This window comes from Terrapene carolina, unplaced genomic scaffold (genome assembly GCF_002925995.2).
Source record: "Terrapene carolina triunguis isolate 2854851 unplaced genomic scaffold, T_m_triunguis-2.0 Scaffold96, whole genome shotgun sequence".
Classification (NCBI taxonomy): domain Eukaryota; kingdom Metazoa; phylum Chordata; order Testudines; family Emydidae; genus Terrapene; species Terrapene triunguis.
Window position 1 is genome coordinate 4,279,036 of NW_020664447.1, and position 19,917 is coordinate 4,298,952.

Consider the following 19,917-nt stretch of genomic DNA (forward strand, 5'->3'; position numbering starts at 1 on the left):
CTAATAAATTTGTTAGTCTCTAAGGTGCCACAAGTACTCCTGTTCTTCTTGTTTCAACAATGCCCATCATGGCTGATTAAAAAGTAAAGCAGAAATCTAATGAAGGAAATAATGATCCATGCTGCTTTGTTGGATGGATCAAGATTTTCAGCACTGCCTTGAGCTGCATAGCCTTCAAGCACACTCAAAGTATTAACACGTCTTCTATGCACCTTACCGACACAGTCCTTTTTATTCCAGTGTAATTTGTGGCTGGAATGACACTGACATTCATAATCCCCCAGTGTGTTCACACAGGTCTGCTGGCAGCCTCCATTGTTGATGCTACATTCGTTAATATCTAAAGAGGAGGGAGAAAAAGGCCTTTTTTAAATATTAGTCTAGTATCATTTTCACTCAGTGCTGAATTCACACAAATAAAAATTGGGTAACTGCACACAAACGCTGCTCTGTATAATTTGGATCTAATTCTATGGGCAACTTTTGAAAATCTGACCGTATATGCTTCTGCATTCCCTACCACCCTTTAGCGGATCAAAATGGTTTAGTTGTGTATTAAATATGCCCCAAATTGACTATGTTACCAATGTTCCAGCCTCAGCAATGTGCTTCAAAAGTTAACAGAGCATTGTTTATAGTAATTTATTAAGTTTGGAACAAAATCAGACGATAGGATACAAGATTCACACTGACCATTTGTCTTAAACGTTCAGAAGCATAAATATGTTGCAATACATTTTATCTCACTGTTAATGAGTACACGGGGGCAATACTCTGTCGCATATTGTTACCCCTTTTGGCTGAGTTCTTAGCCAATATTCAGGACCTTGCCAGGTTGCTTCCATTAGGGTGAGAAATCAGTTATACAAGTCAGGTAGTTGTGTGTGTGTGTGTGTGTGTGTGCGCAATCCTGTCTAATTATAAAGAACATACACAAAGCCTTGTTTTCCTGAACATAGGGGGTAAGGATAGGAGGGTGTTGGGACCTCAGTTTCAGTGGGTCTAGAACCTAGAGCTGTAGGGGCCCTGGATCTCTAGTACCCCCTTGTCATCACCAAAGGAGCTAGATGAAGAAATCTCACCGATCCTGAAAGGTCAGGCTCCACAGGAAGTCCTATCAGAATGCCCAAGGTGTGTGGTTGCCTGATTGGCTCACACCCACTACTGAAGCCAGGAAGTGACCTGTATGGCCTGTCCGAGCACTGCGCACAGTCTCTCTCTGTTGCTGCTGCCTCAGACCCGTCTGTTGCCTGTCTCCTGTGATCCATATCCAACTTCCACTCCCAGTTTCTGCTCTGCTCCTGTTCCTGCCCCTGCCCTCCATTCCTGCCTTGCTCCTGCTCCATGCCTAATCCTTGCCTTGTCTCGGCTCCTGCCCCCATGTTTCACTCCTGACCATTGGCTACCAGTTCCCAGTTCCAACCCCAGTTCATCTTCTGGCTACCCACTCCAACTCAATTCCTGATTTTGAGTCTGGTTCTGATCCTTGGCTAAACTCCCAACTCCAGCTCCACTCTGACCACAAGGTCTGATCGCCTACACGCTGGTTCCTAACACACTGGGTGCAACAGCAGGCAGTTTCCTGACTTGTGATTCCCAGACAGTCCTGTGACCCAGGTCCCAAGGAGCTCTGTCTCTCTGCTCTCTCTCAGGGCTTGGCTACACTTGCAGATGTAAAGCGCTGGGAGTTAAACCAGCCTTCGGAGACCGCAGCAGGGAAAACGCTGCCGTGTGTTTACACTGTCAGCTGCAAGCACACTGGCGTGGCCACATTAGCAGCTCTTGCAACTCCACAAAGAGCAGTGCATTGTGGTAGCTATCCCAGTCTGCAAGTGGCTGCAACATGCTTTTTAAATGGGGTGGTGGAATGTGACAGGGAGTGTGTTGTGTGTATGTGGGAAGAGAGACAGTGTGTTTTGGGGGGCTGAGAGCGTGTCAGCATGCTATCTTGTAAGTTCAGACAGCTGCAGACCCCTTTTGTCCCCCCTCCTCACACACACTCAAAACAGCAGCATTCCACACTAATGGTTTGCTTTGTCCCGGAGCAGATAAGCATGCCGGCTGTCAGAAACGGAGCTTTGAAAGGGGATATCCGCATGCCTACAGCCAATTTCAAAACAATGAGAAGAGTAGCCATTTGACTTCAGAGGATTATGGGACGTTTCTGGAGACCAATCACAGCGCAGTAATGCAACACCTCGTTCACACTGACGCCAGGGCCTTTCAGCCGGGGCACAGCAAGTTTTATGCTTCTCGTGGAGGTGGATTACCAGGAGCGCTCCAGCTGCAGAGTCCAGGTGCTCTATGTGCTTTGCCAGTGTGGACACCTCAGGAGTTAGGGCACCCAGGGCTGCTTTAATGCACTCTAAGTGTAAGTGTAGCCAAGCCCTCAGGGTCAGGCATCTGATGAAGTGGGTTTTAGCCCATGAAAGCTTATGCCCAAATAAATTTGTTAGTCTCTAAGGTGCCACAAGGACTCCTCGTTGTTTTTGCTGATACAGACTAACACGGGTACTGCTCTGAAACCTATTGTTTCTAGTTATCAATACATAAATAACTGCTCCTTAGCCTGAAAGATAAGTGCTTAGCACATCCACCAGCTTTAATAAGGTCTGACTTATCTGTAGATCAAAGGCCCACTTCATGGCAGCCATTAACACCTTCCAGCATAACAATAATATACAGGGAAACCTTTTAGTAACAGAAGGGACTGCTATTTTTCTCTGTTATAGTGGGTGGTCACATAATGATGTACAGTTAATATGGAGGAACTTTTGTGAGGACTGATATTCTGTTGGCCATTAGGGCATGTGGCCATAAGGGTCCATAGATAGGTTTCACTGCATATGACACAACACAGTATCCTGCAATATACTGAACAAACCTTATTGAATTAAGTCAAAACTCACTGAATTTAGGAGTTTATTCTATTAAAAGTGCCAATGATTACATACTATTGAGGGACGGTATACATTTCCATGGGGGGAAGGAACCACAGCCCTCCAGAAAGTAAAAACAGTGGGAGATGGTCAGGCAAATTCACAAAGGTTGAAACACGTCAGAGAGCTACCACCACTTGGCAAGAGACTCATATGTACTGGTTCAAACTGGATTCTCCAGAGAGCAGCAGACAAAAGGATTTTTGGATAAATAGCCTGAATTAAAACTAACCCAGGCCCTTCTTTCTGATCCAGCAAATGGATAGGACCTCGGTCCAATGAGGGGCTCCAATCCTTAGGGAAGGGTTGGAAGGACTTGAGCCCACTTAGGCCCCATAAGACTTGGATGATGGTTTTCAGCTGAAGCTGTGATGAACCTGTGCCCATAAGGAAAAAACCCTATCTGGGATTGGAAGGACTCATTACCAGCCAGAGCTCTTATTGGAGTGCGGGGTGATCTCTGGTGAGCTTATCGGCATCCATGTAAATTCTTCTATTGTTTTAATATATTTTATCTGTGATGTTACCTTAAGAATAAATAGGCTTGCTTAGAAAGAGCTGTGTGGTAACTTAACTGTGTTAATTACACCGTGTCCCATCTCTGAGGAGAGAAGTGAAGCAGGCCTGCTTAGGTAGCCTGTCTTTTGCTGGGGAGCTCACAGTATAGTCAGGGAACTGTTTGGCTCATCAGAAGGGACAGAGATGCAGGTCTCCACCCAAGAGAGGCAATGGCTGCAGAGTTGGAAGCCTGAGAGCAAGTGCCTTAGCTGGACCCACAGAGGGGAAATACATTGCTCTGAACTGTGACAGCAATGTCGTCATATTTTTGTATCTCTGTGGCTGGGCTCTGTAGAGGTTGGAACAACCACACTCAAAGATGATAAACGAAAAAGTCTTAATTGGCATGTTTGCAACATGCAGCTCCTAGGAAGCCAGGTGGGCAGTCTCACCTCCTGCTGGCTACTCTCACTGACATTATTCCCAGTGCTATACATATTTTTTCTCTGCCCGACACAAACGCAGGTCTTCCTACCTGATCTCTGTAACACACACTGCAGAATCACATGCCACACCATATGAAACACATTTCTCGTAGGCCTTCATTCTTCTCCCATTGACTTGAATGGCACAGGATCAAACCCATAAACAGGAGTTTTTATGTGAATGTCTAAGTGAAGCTATTTCCTAGAAGTGATTCCACTCTCACTGGAGCAGCATCTTTGTGAGTTTCCATAACAGCAGTGTTCATCCATTCTCCTGTGTTCCCAGTTCCCACTCCACAGGGTAATGATGTGACTGCACTACCCTGAGTCAGGGGTGCATGGTACCTTACTACCAATCAGTATGAACAGGGGTGACAGAATCAGGCCCCATGTTAATAGAAGGATGTTCATATAAGACTGCATTAAGTACAAAGGGGAAATGAACTTGGTCCTGTTTGTCCACATTGCAAAACTACCACAAACCTGATTGTCTGTTTCTGCCTAAACAAGGTCCAGGACTGGAATGGCAGAGATCTGGCAGGTCAGGAGGGGAAAATGGCAATACTGTGTGGGGAAGTCTGCACAACATCTGCCTTCATTAGACAAGACTCAAGCCAACTGCAATTAGTCCCTCACATTAATAAACAATGAGGTTGGGATTTTCAAAGGAGACCTCGGGAGTTAGATGCCCAAATCTCATTGAAATGGGTGCTGGGTATCTAATTCCCTTAGGCTCACCTGAGAATCCCAGCCTAAATTCATCCCCATGGTTACAAACACCCAATATGATGCAAAGGAGAATTGTGAAAATAGCAAAGTATTTGCATCATGGTCCCCAAGATCAAGCCTGCCCATTCTGCCTCATATTCACATATGCCTATCAGTGAACTGAATACATATATGTAGTCATATAAGATCTTGCCCATATTTCACATGAAAATAGTTTTGTTTTCATTTAGTGTCAAATAACTCAGGCTGCTTCATATGAAAGTTCTGCAAGTTTCCTTGCTTCAGATGTCAGACCAAGGTTCATGTCAACATATTGGTCTCTTTCATTTAGGGTTTCTCTGGAATCAGAAGTAAACAATTTAGGGCCAAATTCTTAGCTGGTATAAACCAGTGTAACTCCATGACTATAGTGGAGCTATGTCAGTTTAGATCAAATGAGGATCTGGCCATTAGGCTTGTTGGTAATGTGCATTTATTCTAAAGAAAACCTGCAAAATAACTAACATCATAATTCATTTGAAGCCTTTTCTTACAAGTTTGCAATTAGTGTACAGAACGCCACATGAAATCAATGGGAATTTTTCATGTGGAAACACTGTTGGATCATGGCCTTAGTATCTACATGTGGAATGCATCTGTTTGTTCTAATGGTCCCTGTTGCTTTCCAATACATAGATGGAGAGGGGGAAATCATTTAAGCTAAAAGACATAGTCAAGCATGGAGGATTGTGTTTCATTTTTGGACTGTCTCCCCTTTTGAAAAACTGCCTGGAAAAGACAAAGGCTACATTTGCTGTACAGGGTTTTAGACACATGGGTCCCAGTGACATTAATGAGCATTGCTCCAGCACTCTGACAAACATATACACTAGTATCTTTTTATACTCACCTCCACAATGTGTGAAGCCATAGAGAATGTATCCTTTGTTACAACTACACTCAAAAGAGCCTGGATGATTGATGCACGTATGGTCACATGTCCTTTCAAAAGAACATTCATCAATGTCTGTAATTTTTAAAAGGATACGTTAGTGTCTCTTGGCTTGTCAAGGAAGCATTTATGAGCTAGCAAATTTGTATCTAGAAAAACACAGCTTTATATGACCTAAGCAAATTCTTTTAAAGCCATTAGTCTGTAACATATTGAAGTAACAACTTTTAAGAGAGCAGTTAGTTTGCCAAGTAAGACATTTCTTGACAAGTGAGTAAACTGAGGTTATATTTTTAATAGTCATGTTTAAAATAAATTGCTGCAAAGTTCTCTTCACTGCAAAAGACCGTCAGCAGAAAAAAAAATGCTTCTTCAAGGGAAGGCAACGCAGAGTCAGCAGGAAAAATATTTTCAAAGTAACTTTCCATTTCCTTCTGCCTTTTTACAAAACTGGGAGGCCAAATTTTTACCTCAACCGTGCATGTGCAGTGCTTGTTTTAGATCTGTGCTAGGCCTCTCACCTAGCGACTGAAATACCTCTCCCAAAGGCAAAAAAAGGACAGGAAGCTTTGGGAATTCGTGCAGGTGAAAGGCATCAGGCTAGTACCCCTAGAAACCCAAATGCTCTCCTTGGCTATACAGTGCATGGGCTTCTGCAGAAGCTTCCTCCACCCAGCCCGAGCAATGTGCCTCAGTGCAGCTCTGGAGCGACCATCACCTGGGTCTATTTTTTGCTTTGTGCAACACCACTAGATACAGTCATAAGTAGGCCACAGATTCATCACACTGCACATCTTGGGCTTAAGCCTTGTATGCCTTAAGCCTTTGTCTTTAATGCTGGCTAGAATGTCTTTGCCTCATCCAGCTGAATTTTTCCTGGGCATTTTAATCATTTTGTATATTGTACACTTTCACACTGAATTTGCTTTTTTAGGTAATGGCCCAATTCTGCTCCCACTGAAGTCAACGGCAAAGCTCCCATGGGTTCCATGGGCAGCAGGATCAGAGGCCCTAAATGTTTATGATATTATCACCAAAAGTACTCTATGCTGCTATAACAAAATATTAAACATGATGAGGCTTATCCTGTTCCCATAGAAGTCTGTGGCAAAACTCCCATTGACATAAATGGGAACAGGATTGGAGTCTTACACCAAATTTGCTCTTTAACGGATCAGGCCCAAATCAAGCTACATCAAGTTTACAACATTCTAGAAGTGACAGAAAAAACAGACAAAAGGAGATATAAATCCTTAAAATATACATTCATAAACAACTTCCATCAGAAATCTTGGAAATCCTACATTTCTCTTGCAAGTTTGCTCTGCATAAATATTTGTCCTGTTAAGTCTAATCTAAAAAAAGATTAGAAATAGCCACACTGGAGTGAAGTTTCTTTCCTGATAGTCAGTTCCATTTTCTGCCATTCTCTATTATTTTCAGATAACCGTTCAGCGTACAGTGAACACCCTTTCAAACAAATCTCCCACTCTGATATCATGCCAAAGGCTTTGATTTTTAACAGCAACTTTAGAAAGAAGAAATCCAAAGCATGGAAATCATTCTGGAGTTTACCAGCACCTCATTACTTCAGTAGGTATCCAAGTCAATCTTATTTATTTTACCTTTTTTGCCTCCCCATGCACATACCTTGACAAGACTTCTCATCTGTCAATAATTTAAATCCTTTTTTGCAGCTGCAATCAAAACTGCCGACAGTGTTTTTACAAAAATGATCACAGCCTCCATTGCTGGCCTGGCATTCATCAATATCTGTAACAGAAAAGTGATTAGCAAATAAAAGGAACATGTTTGGTGTCCTTTCATTGGTAGATCCCAAAGACATACATGTTCTGTGGATGAAACGGCTGGACTTGACTGGAAAGTTCTCTGCTGGGAGAGTCCTGAACAAGATTCAATAACTAAATCACCTCGAACTTTGGGAAAATTCAGATTCAGAAATTATCTTTGCAGTTCAGCCTCATTTCTGTATTATTTCCTTTCATCTAAAATACTGCTATCAAATTCACTTTTGCTTGAGCACACACATACAGGGGGCTCTTTCTTATCTCATCTGATTAGAGAAGATAAAGGCATTCGTCCTTCTGGAAAGCCTTTAGAACCTTAAACTAAGCTTTTCTTTTTAAAGGTCTTAACTTTGTAAAAATTCTCTCTCTCTTTCTCCTCGCCAAAGCATTTCAGAAATTACAGACAGAAGAGACCTATAGGGTCACCTTACCCTGCCCACGCCAATGTCAGATTGTTGAGTTCTTTGTCTAATTCTAAATAAGCCAAGCAAAAGGGACTCCATCACTTTGCTTGGCACAAGTCTAACAGACCTCACTCTTGGGAATTTTATTCATATGTACGACCTACATCCTCCTTTGCTCATTTTCAACATGTTATTCCTTGTTATATCTGCTTGGCACAGCATAAATAATTCCACACCCATCTTCACGTTTAGACCCTTCAAATGCTTGTTATAATATCAGGCTGATGGTCTGCTCCTCCATGGGGATATACACCTGTAATAGCCTGCATGCATGCCTTGGCAGGTGGACTAGCAGGCTACATTTACCTTCATTGTACCACCAGTGCATTGCTACATCCTGATTAGAAAAAGAGGCCATACTGGAGATCGGAAGGGCATCAACGGCAAAGCAGAGATACTTTGCACTCATATGCTCCATATCTAGGGCTGGTGCAACAGGGACCATGTGAAAGGGGATTGTGCATCTCTCCCTGCCTCAATGCTTCCCTAGTGCTCTCCAATGCCCAGATAGATACACATAGGCTTTTTCTCAGGAATGCTTCAACTAGTTTCCCTTTGAGATTAGTGCACTTGCTGCTAGGTGTTTATACAGGTATGTTTACAAAAGTGCAAAATCTACCTTTACATGTCTTCCCATCAAACTGGAGTGTAAATCCGACGGGACAGCTGCAATGAACTCCAGTCGAGGTGTCTTTGCAAGTGCGGTCGCAGCCACCATTATTTACAGCGCATGTTTCTAACACAGAAAAAATAACGCTAACATTTGTACAGAAATGTTGTAAGGGAAATAAAGTAGCATGTGGTGCTAGTAGTGGCCCACTCCATTTCTATTCAACTATATTGTATATTTAAAGAGGGAAGAAAATATCTACATTCCTTGTGTCTGTCCTCCTGTCTGTCTAATTTATGTACGTACCAGTTTTAGCAAGACGTCTGGCTGGGGATAGGCAACCACCATCCCTCCCCAAGCCACTTCCAACTTTCTCTGGGGCTTCCTCAAGGCTCTGTCCTTCTCTTCTCCCTGTACATCTTATCTCTGGGAAATTTCATCCATAAACACAAATTAAGCTACCATCTCTATGCTATCTTTCTGCTCCAAACCTGTCTCCTTCTGCCCAAATTAAAATCTTGGCCTGTCTCTCCAACATCTCCTCACGGATACCATCAGCTCAAATCAACACGGCTGATAAAGAATTCCTATTCCTGCTCCCCAAAGCTCTCTCTGCTGCCTTCTTTCTCAATCCCTGTAGAGAACACCACCATCCTGCCGGTCAGTCTGGCCCATAACCTGGGTGTCATCTTTGACTCTGCTTTACTTTCACAAATCTAGGTGTCAGCAACCAGGGCCTGCAGCAGAGCCAATCGCCCAACAAAATGAGCACAGCTGGCCTGTAATAGGCTGCCCGATTGGCTACGTGGCCTGACTGATTGGAAGAGTCAGTAGACTGACTTTTAAGACCAGCAGCAGATCAGTGGCTGCTCAATGGTCGCAATAGTTCCTATGCCTGCTGGTTCCCAGCCCTGCTCCTGCCTCACCTCACTCCAGGTAACCAAGTTATGACCCTCGGATCTAATTCTTGGCCGAGTTCAGCTCTGACGGTTGGCTCCGGCACCTGGGAGCTGAAGAACACCTGCAGTCTGCCAAAGAACCCCATAAACACCATGCAGACCAAGACCATCAGGCTGCCCACAATCTGGCCATAGAGGACAAAGTGTGGCTCTTGACCAGAAACTTAAATCAAGCCACCCATCCGCCAAACTAGACTACCATACCCGAGCTCCTTCAAGACTATAAAATGGGTGAAGCCAGTGGCCTTCGGATTACTGTATAGATGCCCAAGTCCTTGAAGATCCATCCTGTCTTTCAGATCTCACTTTTAAAGCCCTATATCGAGAACCCATATCCAAACCGTTTCAATCCACCACCCACAAAAGTCCACAGACAGGAAAGTACTTGGCCCACTGGATCCTCGACTCTCAGCAAGTGAGAGGAAAGCCCCAGTACTTGGTGGACTGGGAAGGGTATGCTCCGGACAAGCAGTCTTGGGAAGCAACGAAGAACAGCCATGCCCTGGACCTATTACGAGAGTTCCATCAGAAGTACGGAGAAACCAGGCCCCAAGGTCCCTGTGAGGCGCCTGTAAGGAGGGAGTACTGTCCGGAATCAAGGCTTGCAGCACAGTCAGTCTGGAAGCAGGGCCTGCAGCAGAGACAGTTCCTGGGCAGCCTTGCCTCCCTCCAGGTAACTCAGTTCTGATCCTTGGCTCTGATTCCTAACCTCTGACTTTGGATTTGCCTTTTGGCTCTGGCATCTGGTTTCTGGCACCTGGGCTCCGACTCCTGGCTCCAGATCTCAACCTGGGCTCCAATTCCTGGCTACTGACTCCTGTTCTAACCACTAGGAGTGACTCCTTCTCTGACCATTAGACCTACTCCAACCACTAAGCATGACCACCTACGTCCCGGTCAAAGACATCAGGCTATGTCTAATCCTGCCAATTCTTCCTGCAGAACATCTGTAAAATATGGTCTTTCCTATCCATTCACACAGCTAAAACTCTCTTCCAAGTTCTCATTTTCTCATGTCTCAATTACTGCAACATCCTTCCTCTGGCCATGACAAATGCAATCTTGCCCTGCTTGCATCCATTCAAAATGCTGCTGCAAAGATAATCTTCCTAGCTCATTGCTTTTACCACGTCATCCCCCCTCTCTGCATCCCTCCATTGGCTCCCCCATCTCTATTATATCAAACATAAGCTGTTTGTTTTCACTTTCAAGGCCCATCAGCTTGTCCCCACCCTACCCCTCATCTCTCATTCAGCATGGAAAAGTCGACTCCTGCCTCCATCGCCCACTTGAATTTTCAGACAAGCACCTTTGTGCTTTCCCCCATGCTGCCCTTGACAGTTGGGAGGAGCTCCCCATAAACATCTACAAAGCTACCTCATCATCAACCTTCAAAACCCTCCTCAAAACTCTCCTTTGCTGTGATGCCTACAAACAAAAAACAAAAAAACCCACATGACAACAGTTATGCTGAGACCATTGCTAATTTGCTAATCATACTGGCCATATTATCTCATTGTTTCCTTGTATTCCACCATTGGTTTGTCTCTAACAATCTGTTGCCTCTTGTCTGACACTTACATTGTAATTTCTTTGGGCAGGGAACATCTTTTTGTTCTGGGTTTGTAGCACACATCACAATGGGGTTCGCTCCTAGGTGCTCCGGTAATATAAATAATAATAATAAGCTCGCTAGCACAGAACAGTGGAGACTGCCCTTCTCCTCTGCTAGCCAGTTCCACCACATGGGTGTGGGGAATGAACTTCTCTCATCTCCCACTGATCTTAACAGGACTGTTGGAAGCTCAATACTTTTAAAAATCAGGCTGCTTATTTAGGGGCCTAAATATGGATTGTGGAGCCTAACTTTAGTCTCCGATTTTTGAAAGCTTTCGCCTCTGCCTCCAGCGCTTTGATGAGACTGACAGCAGGAATAGTATATGATCAGTGCCAACTGTGGAGATGCTTTTGTGACACAGATATCTGTTCACTCGGAACCGCACTGAGATCACAGGGACTTGTTCCACAGTCCCCTGGATACATCTTTGGATTAAATAGAATACAACTAAATTTAGTACATACTGAAACATTTCAGGAGAGAGACTAATGTGTGGCACTTCCTAGGAGAGGAAAAAAAGTGAAGCATTGGAAATTTCTTGTTGTACTGTGGGAATTTGCTGCCCTCCCCAACTCCCTATCAGCTACAAAATCAAGGGTGAACTCCAACTCCAAACAAGCCTGTCCTTACAGTCCATTTAACAGGGCCACCCAGAGGATTCAGGGGGCCTGGGGCAAAACAATTTCGGGGGCCCCTTCCATTAAAAAAAAGTTGCAATACTATATAATACTATATTCTCGGGGGGCCCCTGCGGGGCCCGGGGCCTGAGGCAAATTGCCCCACTTGCCCCCCGCCAGGCGGCCCTGCCATTTAACCCTTCAGTACAAAGAGACACACACAGGGAGAAATAGTGCATCTTATTGTTAAAGGGAGAAAACAAGTTTAGAGGATACTGCGCCTGATTCTCATCTTCCATACACCAGATTTATACTGTTGTAACTATCTACCTCAGGGAATCAGTTAAAATACTGGTGGTCTAGTGACCTACTTACAACATGGTTAAAGACTGTAATATAGATAGGACCTAACCATGTTCCCATTGGACAGTCGCAGACTTTAGCCCATATACAGAGATAGAGCTAGGTCCTGTCCATACTACGATTTTACTCTATGGTGACTGAGTCCCCTAACTTAGCTAGAGCTGTAAGGTCAGGGAGCCTGAGTAGAGAAGAAGAAGAATGATATGAAAGTGGTTAACATTCTGGGAAGCGTCTAAAGAGACTAGAACCCTGCTTTCCACCAGGAGCTGGATGTTCACAGTGCATGTCTCAGAGATAGGAAGGATAGTCTCATTGAAGCACTGGACTAGGACTCACGAAACCCAGCAAGGGTCAGTTTCCAAACTTGTAGTGGGACTTTGGGCCAGTCCCTTAAATCCCTCTGTGCCAATCAAAACAGCCAGTACCAAAGAGTTTAAAGGTTTTGAATGTAATCGGACTCTAAAAGAAATCATCTGACTAGGAGTTTGATGAGTTTTATATTCAAGCTCTGAACAGCAGAATAGTCAGACTGGGCAACTCAGTAGTTAGGGGGTAGGTAGAGAGCAGGTTTCTTGGCTCTGGTTCAGCTCATACTTCTATACATCCCGAATACTATACATGATTACTTATATACTATAGGGACATAGCCTTTCCTTAGAGGTGAGCGAGCATCCATTGAGTTCAATGGGTAATGCATGCCTCTCCAAGGGCAGACTTCAGCCCATAGTCACAATAGCTATGTTCGATGATAGCTATCCAATACAGTAAGGGTTCACCATGTAAGACTAGTTAAGAAACCCCACAGCAGAACAAGATAGGCACTTTTACCCATGATCAGCCGCCGCTTTACTCGCTTGTCCACATCCGCTCCTGCTGTGGCATTGCTCTCAGAGATCTCAGCTACAGCCTCCTCTCTCTCTGTAATGCAAGTACAGGGGGCGGGGGGGGGAATCAGAGAGTGGTGGTGCAACTGTTGGTACCTAATGCAGCAGCCAACTATCTTGTACGACACTCCTTTTGAAATCCAATTCTAAAACAAAGCTAAACTCTACAATTAGTTGAATCAAATATCATAAGCAGAAACAGTCAGAAATAAACACTTAAAAACAAAAACATTAAAACTCCCCAATTAAAAATGTGATAGCTTTTCTTGTTGTTTTGTTTTAATTTGCTTTTCAAAGACCCATGTGTTCACCTCAGAAAGCTTAAAACATAGTAGCGGTGGTGAACAGAACAACAAAAGGATTAATCAGAGATCAGACGCTACATACCAGTGTCCTGCCATCCTGATCACCCATTCACTAATGAAAGAGATGGCTAACTATTGCTGAGTTTTTGTTTTTAATCAATGGTCAGAGATTGGTCATCAAAGCATTTGTGTTCATCCACCAAAGCATTTCTTTACGTAAGAATGGATGCCTTTCTAACAGATATCCTTTAGTTCAATCGAACGTTATGGGTTTGATGCAGGAATTGCTTGTTGAATTTCCTGTGTTACACAGGAAGTCAGACTAGATGATCCTAGAGGTCCCTTCTGGACTCTATGAAAACTTAAGAAAATTGAAAGAAATTGTCCCCTGGTTAATAATATGTGTGATCCTTCACAGGTACCAGAACAAAATATACTTAAAAACAGATTTTTTTCCCCTTAAACATTCTGGGCCAGTTCTTCTGTGCTTCTCACACAGTCAGAAAGCAGCCTGTAAGGAGCAGATGGAGAGTCCACTGACATAGGGGAAGCTCCATGGGATGTAAAGCCAACACAATCAGCTCTACACCACCTTCTTCTGGCCTTTCCTAGCACTCTGGTGCTCCGCAGATAGTGGAATGCTCCATAAGAGATTTCCTGCAGGCATCACTTAAAGCAGCCCTAAAGTTTCTCTAAGTTATGCCAGGGGCCAAACTGGATCCAAATTTCGGGGGGGGGGGGGGCAGAAATGTGACCTAGAACCACTTTTCCTTGACATCCAGGTCTTGCATCAAGCATGGGTTGGCCAGACCCATGGATCCGGCCTATGCTTTCAAAGATCTTGTCGTTTCGGCCTCTATGCAATTTTTCAGCAATATAACTGGAACGTATTACTCCTGCAGAAATGGTAACATTTTGAAACTAATTTACATATCAGTCATCAACAGAAAAGAATCCATCCACTGCTTACTGACCAAGGCAGGTTTTCCCATCCGAGTGCACTGTGTACTTTGGGTGACATCCACAAATGGGCCCATCATCAGCATCCTCACATGTATGCTGACACCCACCATTCCCATGATTGCACGTCACTGGAAAGAAAACATACAGTAGAGCCTCAAATTTCCAGATCCCTGCACAGGGCTGAATTTACCCTTCTTGTGTGTGAATATTAACATGACTCCCAAACTAGAGCTTTCAATACTAATTGATGGATTTGTACAATGACATTTTGAAAACCCACTGATTTAATTTGATATTTCACTTCATCAAAAACGTGCAGTCTAAATAACGTCATCCTAGCACATCCATAGATACAACTGCCCAAATTAGTGATCAGCTGCAGAAATAATAGAATTCTATTTGTTCCCTCTAAGGATCAGTATGAATTTGTTGCGTACAAATGCAGTCCCTCTGGTTCCTGGCCAGTTCAAATCCAGGTCTGCATTCACATGCCACTCCTCCTTTCGGTGCTTCTCTGCAGATATGGGCACAGCCATGGTCTTTATTCATGCAGCTCATGCCATCTGCAAAACAGTACAATTGTCATAGATCATCAGTATCCTCAGTGTCTTCAGATGCAGGTAACAGCTCAAATACAAACATTAGCCCAACTGTAAGTAAACAGCAGACAACTTGTACCTCTTGAAAGAATCTCCTGTATCTGAACAAAAGAGAAAAAAAGTATCAGCTGATATACAAGAAATAAAAAGAACCTAATCCTGCTAAAGGCTAAGCAAATGGCCTGCAAGGCGATTTCTCTGCCCCTAATCCATTGTCTGTTTGTGTCTTAAGGTCTCTGGGGCAGGGACCTTCCGTTTCTGTGTTTGTACAGCACCCAGCACAATGAGACCCCAACCCTCATTTAGGCCTTTGGGTGCTATCATAATATAAATGTTTATTAGTAATAATAACTCCTCCTCTTCCTCCCACATATTTTAATAGGAATTGAGAACTGCTCCGTACCTTGCAAGACTAGGCACTAAGGCTGTCATTTCCCCTTTACTCTTCCCATAAAATAGCAAAATGAGATGATGTGAGGCAAGGGAATGTCCAAATTCATTCAGATACATACAAAATTCAAACACTTCTCACAACTTTTCAAATTACTGGCCTTGAGCCATAGATTCACAGAGCCACATTTCCATTAGTGGTTAGCAGCGGACCCAGCAGTCACACATACTTGTACCCATGGGCAGCAAAGAATTTTCTGTTTTGGGAGCATCTTAACCTTTTCTGATATCTACTGGCCTCTTTCTAATTTCAACCAGTACATTTTACCACCTCTGGGAAGTCATCATGATGTTTTATATATAACTGCACCTCTGTGCTGTGTCTCACTAGCTGAAAAGAATGTATACAAGCAAATGCAGTCTGGATCCAAATGAATAGAGTAATGTGACATTAGTTGACTTTTTTTTCCCTTTGGTGTACCTCATAAAAACATCTTGTTGTTTTATCTCTGACAGTTATGAGCTGTTCACACTCCAGCACTTAATCTGCAGGCTGCTGCGGTGACTCATGTGGCCTCTGCCAGAGATAGGCTGCAGTCAATTAAACAATAAGGAAACGTTCTCTGCATTATAAAACCTTTTGCCTCTGTCCAGTGTTTCAGCTAAATCCATGCCCCAGCCATTGGCAAGGCTTTACCCTACTTCCCAGCATTAAAGAGCCAAAGTTTATTTTAACTCTATGTGTCATAAAGGTTCTATTGTATCCCACAGACATTCTGATGCAAAGGTTCGTTCCCTCACTGGGATTTCCTAACCACTAAAGTCCAGCAGTAAAAACATGCAACTGCTCTGTTCTTTTGTTCTCCATTCCTTTAGAATTACTTACAAAAATAAGGTCTCTTAAAAGATTATGGGCAGATCCTCTGGTCTGGCTGAGCTGTGCTCACCACAACCTGGGAAGGGAGCCACTCGGGTAGCTCTAAACAACCGGAGGATCCGAGAACTCTCAGGGAGCCTCCCTGTGGGAATTTAGGCCAGGTTTACGCTTGCTTTACTCTGGGGTTGTGACTTTAATCTCGTTAGTTTTCTAAGGGCCAAATGCTCTGCACAAGGCAGAGTCACTGGGTCCTGGAAGGCCCATTGAACCTTCCTCCATAGCTGGTGCTACAGCCTCTGTACTCAACACTGCAAACTCAGCCAATACAATAAAGTAGCTCCCATAGCTACTGCAGCACCACCCGGGCAATAGGGGGGTTGGGAGGTGGATGAGGATCCACCAGGGTCCTTACCCCAAGGATCTTACAATATAAAAAGGAGTTTACCATGCACGCAACAGTGCACTATTACCATCTCTGCTTCTAGTATTACCAAGGTACTCCCCAAAAGGCAACAATATATCAAAGAGACAGAATGGAATCATGGTTGGTAAATCCAAACTCTCCTTGAAGAGTCTGAATGTTAGGGAGGAGGACGGAGCACTTCCTTGGGACTTGGGAGACCTGGGTTCAATTTTCCTGTTCCACTTCCTGTGTAACCTTTGTCAAGTCTCTCCGGGTCTTGGTTCCGCAGCTGTAAAATGGAGATAATAGCACGGTCCTACCTCAGGGGGTGTTGTGAGGCCTGATCTACACTGTGGGGGGGCAAGCTAAGTCAGGCTAAGTTACGCAACTTCAGCTACGAAAATAGCATAGCTGAAGTCGACGTACTTAGAGCTACTTACCGTGGTGTCTTCACTGCGGTAGGTCGACTGCTGATGCTCCCCCATCAACTCCGCCTACGCTTCTCATTTCAGTGGAGTACCGGAGTCGACAGGAGAGCGCTCAGCGGTCGATTTATCGCGTCTTCACTAGAAGTGATAAATAGACCCCCACTGGATCAATTGCTCCGGAGGTAAGTGTAGACATGCTCTAAGAATAAAGACATTAAAACTTGTGAGGGGCTCAGACACTATGGTAATGGAGACTTTTTAAGTACCTAAGATAGATCGACAGAAATGTGACTTAGGCATCATCTGTAAGGAATTCACTGCCTGGACTTGGCTCCTTGAAGACATTTGTTCACATTGCAAAGCTGTTATGGTGAAGTAGTTCTCAAGCAGTTGCTGCCTATTGTAATAGTAATCCTGGATATCAGGGCTGAAGCTCATTGACAGATCTTTAGGCATGACTTGCAAAATGTCCACACATCACTATTGGTCTCCAGCCTAATCCATCACGAGTGTCACACTGCACAGAAATATCGTAACACTGCAAAAGTTCTAGCATGATACAATATAGACAAAACACACACACCTCTTGCAACAGCACAACTTTTGGCTGGAATGTGACTGCAAAACAAAACACAAATTTCCATATTACAGAAATGTTGGGGTTTAAAGTATGAACTCTCATATGGCTTAGTAGTGTAGAGCAGAATACTCTAGATCCTTACTGAAACCTCCTGTATTGCTAAAATTTGGGAAGCAGCAGAGAAAGACTGACTGCTACTCCAATGGAAAACAGACAGTGCATCCCAAGGAGAGTGTGCTTTACAATAAACTAGGCTAAGACAGTGGGTTTTTTATTTTTTTATTTATTTATTTATTTTTAAGGAAAGGAGTTGCACTACCATCCATTTCTGTTTTCTTCTTAGATAATATAACCACTTCAAGAGGACTCTGGTCAGTTTATTTAGGCTTGCTGGCTAATCCTATTGGGGTCCCAATCCTGCGCCCACTGAAATAACTCCCATTAACTTCAGTGGAAGCAGGATCAGGTCCTGAATAATAAAAATAAAAAAAAAAAAAATCAGAGACAAGCCTCATTGTGTAAAAGAAAATAGGCAAAGGTTTCCTTAACCCATGCATTTTCAAAATATCTTCTCTTTGAAGCAATATTATTAAATGAAGAAAAAATATTTGTAGTGGGAGCTGGGGTCAACCTTTCATAAACATTCAGTTACATTTTAATCAGGCAATTACTTTGCATATTATATTTTTGACATCCCAGTTTTAGGCTACAATATTCTTCCTCTATTAAGAAAGCTTTAAGTAACAAAGGAATGGATGCTACATTGCTTAGATTATTCTGCTCTATTGGCTTTTTGATTCCTTTCCCACAGTGAGAACTCTGTAGAAGCCTAACAAGACAATGATGCCTCAAATCCGACAGAATATACAAAAGAGCCCAAAGATCCCCACATGAAAGCTATCATCCCCTATTATGGTGTCAATCAAGGATCTGTGCAGCACATAAGATCACAAATTAGCCTTATTAACTCTAGTGTTTTTGTGAAATTTTTAAGCTTAAACATGCAATATGATCTAAGAGGTGTTAAGAAAGCATTAAGAGAATTAACGGATTAGTTTCTGTTAGCAAAGTAATTTCTTTGTGTGCATGCATCTCCTGAAGGAGAAACTGTTAAAGCAGGTACTTTGGTAAAGTTCACTGAACTCGAACAAATGGTTTAAATGCTGAATTGGGAATTGCTCAGTTCTGTGCATGTGGAATTCGGTCACTTCACCACCAAAAGTTAAAATGGACCTTACAAAATGAACCACATTTTAATAATAAAATACTCGGGGTCTGATTAGTTAAATGTGCTTTCTTTGACAAAAAAGTTAAAATCTAGTTGACCAAAAAAAAGGGGATATTTTATGGAGAAGTGCATCCAAATGTTTTAACATTTTATTTACCATAAATCAGTCACATTATTTTGCAGGGCTGTTAGTTTAAAAATCAATTCCAATGAATATTTTATATTTCATAATATATATATAATATAAATGTCAATGTAACTACCTGATATGGGAATGAGCAAAGTGATTCAATTTTTATGCAGTCATATCAGTGGAACTGCGTGGGGAATAAGTCAGAATGGTATTTGTCCAGCCAAATGTACACCCAGTTAGCAAACCCTGCTAAGCACTGAGGGAAGGTGCTGTATTCAGGCTGGGTCATATTCATCACCATAATTGCCATTCTGTTGTCAACACTGAGGCTCAGATTCTGGACAGTCTTATGCAGGCCAGGGCCGGTGCAAGGAAGTTTCGCGCCCTAGGCGAAACTTCCACCTTGCCCCCCCCCCCCCCCCCCCCCCAACCCCCCCCCCCCCGCGGTAGCTAACCCCGCCCCCCACCCAGGGAGCCTGCCTCCACAGCAGCTAACCCCGCCTGGGGAGACTTCCCCCCTACCTCCACGGAAGCTAACCCCGCCCGGGGAGACCCCCCCGCCCTGCGGCAGCTAACCCCGCCTGGGGAGACTCCCCCCCGTGGCAGCTAACCCCGCCTGGGGAGCCCACCCCAACTCACCTTGGCTCCATCTCCTCCACCGAGCACGCCGGTGCCGCTCTAATTCTCCTCCCCTCCCAGGCTTGCGCCGCCGATTGGAGAAGATTTAGAGCGGGGGCTGTGTGCTCAGCGGAGGAGGCAGAGTGGAGGTGATCTGGGGCGAGGAGCGGTTCCCCTGTGCGCCTCCCCATTACTGCGGGCAGCCCTCCCCATGCCCCAGCTCACCTCCACTCCACCTCCTCGCCTGAGCGGCCTTTTAGGCGCCCCCAACCACTAGGCGCCCTAGGCGGCCGCCTAGTTTGCCTAAATGGTTGCACCGGCCCTGATGCAGGCGCACAAGGAGGTGTGAGGAAAGGATGTCCCTGTACAAACAGCAACCAGAATCTTGGTACTGGCCCTTCTTGAACACAAGCTAGGGGAATGTCAGCACCATTAGCACAGCTAGACATCCCGAGAGTGCTGCATCCCTTCCCACCAAGTGGAGAATG

The 19,917-nt window shown here is 44.0% G+C and overlaps 1 protein-coding gene across 1 annotated transcript in view; it reads right to left on the reverse strand.

The window, feature by feature from the left end:
- SCUBE2 (signal peptide, CUB domain and EGF like domain containing 2) overlaps positions 1 to 19,917 on the reverse strand; it is a 67,358-nt gene that overhangs the window by 31,471 nt on the left and 15,970 nt on the right. Inside the window, exons 5-11 of the mRNA XM_026651229.2 lie at positions 14,611 to 14,736; positions 14,185 to 14,301; positions 12,850 to 12,939; positions 8,474 to 8,590; positions 7,233 to 7,355; positions 5,541 to 5,657; positions 218 to 340 (exon numbers count right to left, since the gene is read on the reverse strand). Coding sequence (XP_026507014.1) covers positions 218 to 340; positions 5,541 to 5,657; positions 7,233 to 7,355; positions 8,474 to 8,590; positions 12,850 to 12,939; positions 14,185 to 14,301; positions 14,611 to 14,736 — 813 coding nt within the window. The remainder of the gene's footprint in view (positions 1 to 217; positions 341 to 5,540; positions 5,658 to 7,232; positions 7,356 to 8,473; positions 8,591 to 12,849; positions 12,940 to 14,184; positions 14,302 to 14,610; positions 14,737 to 19,917) is intronic.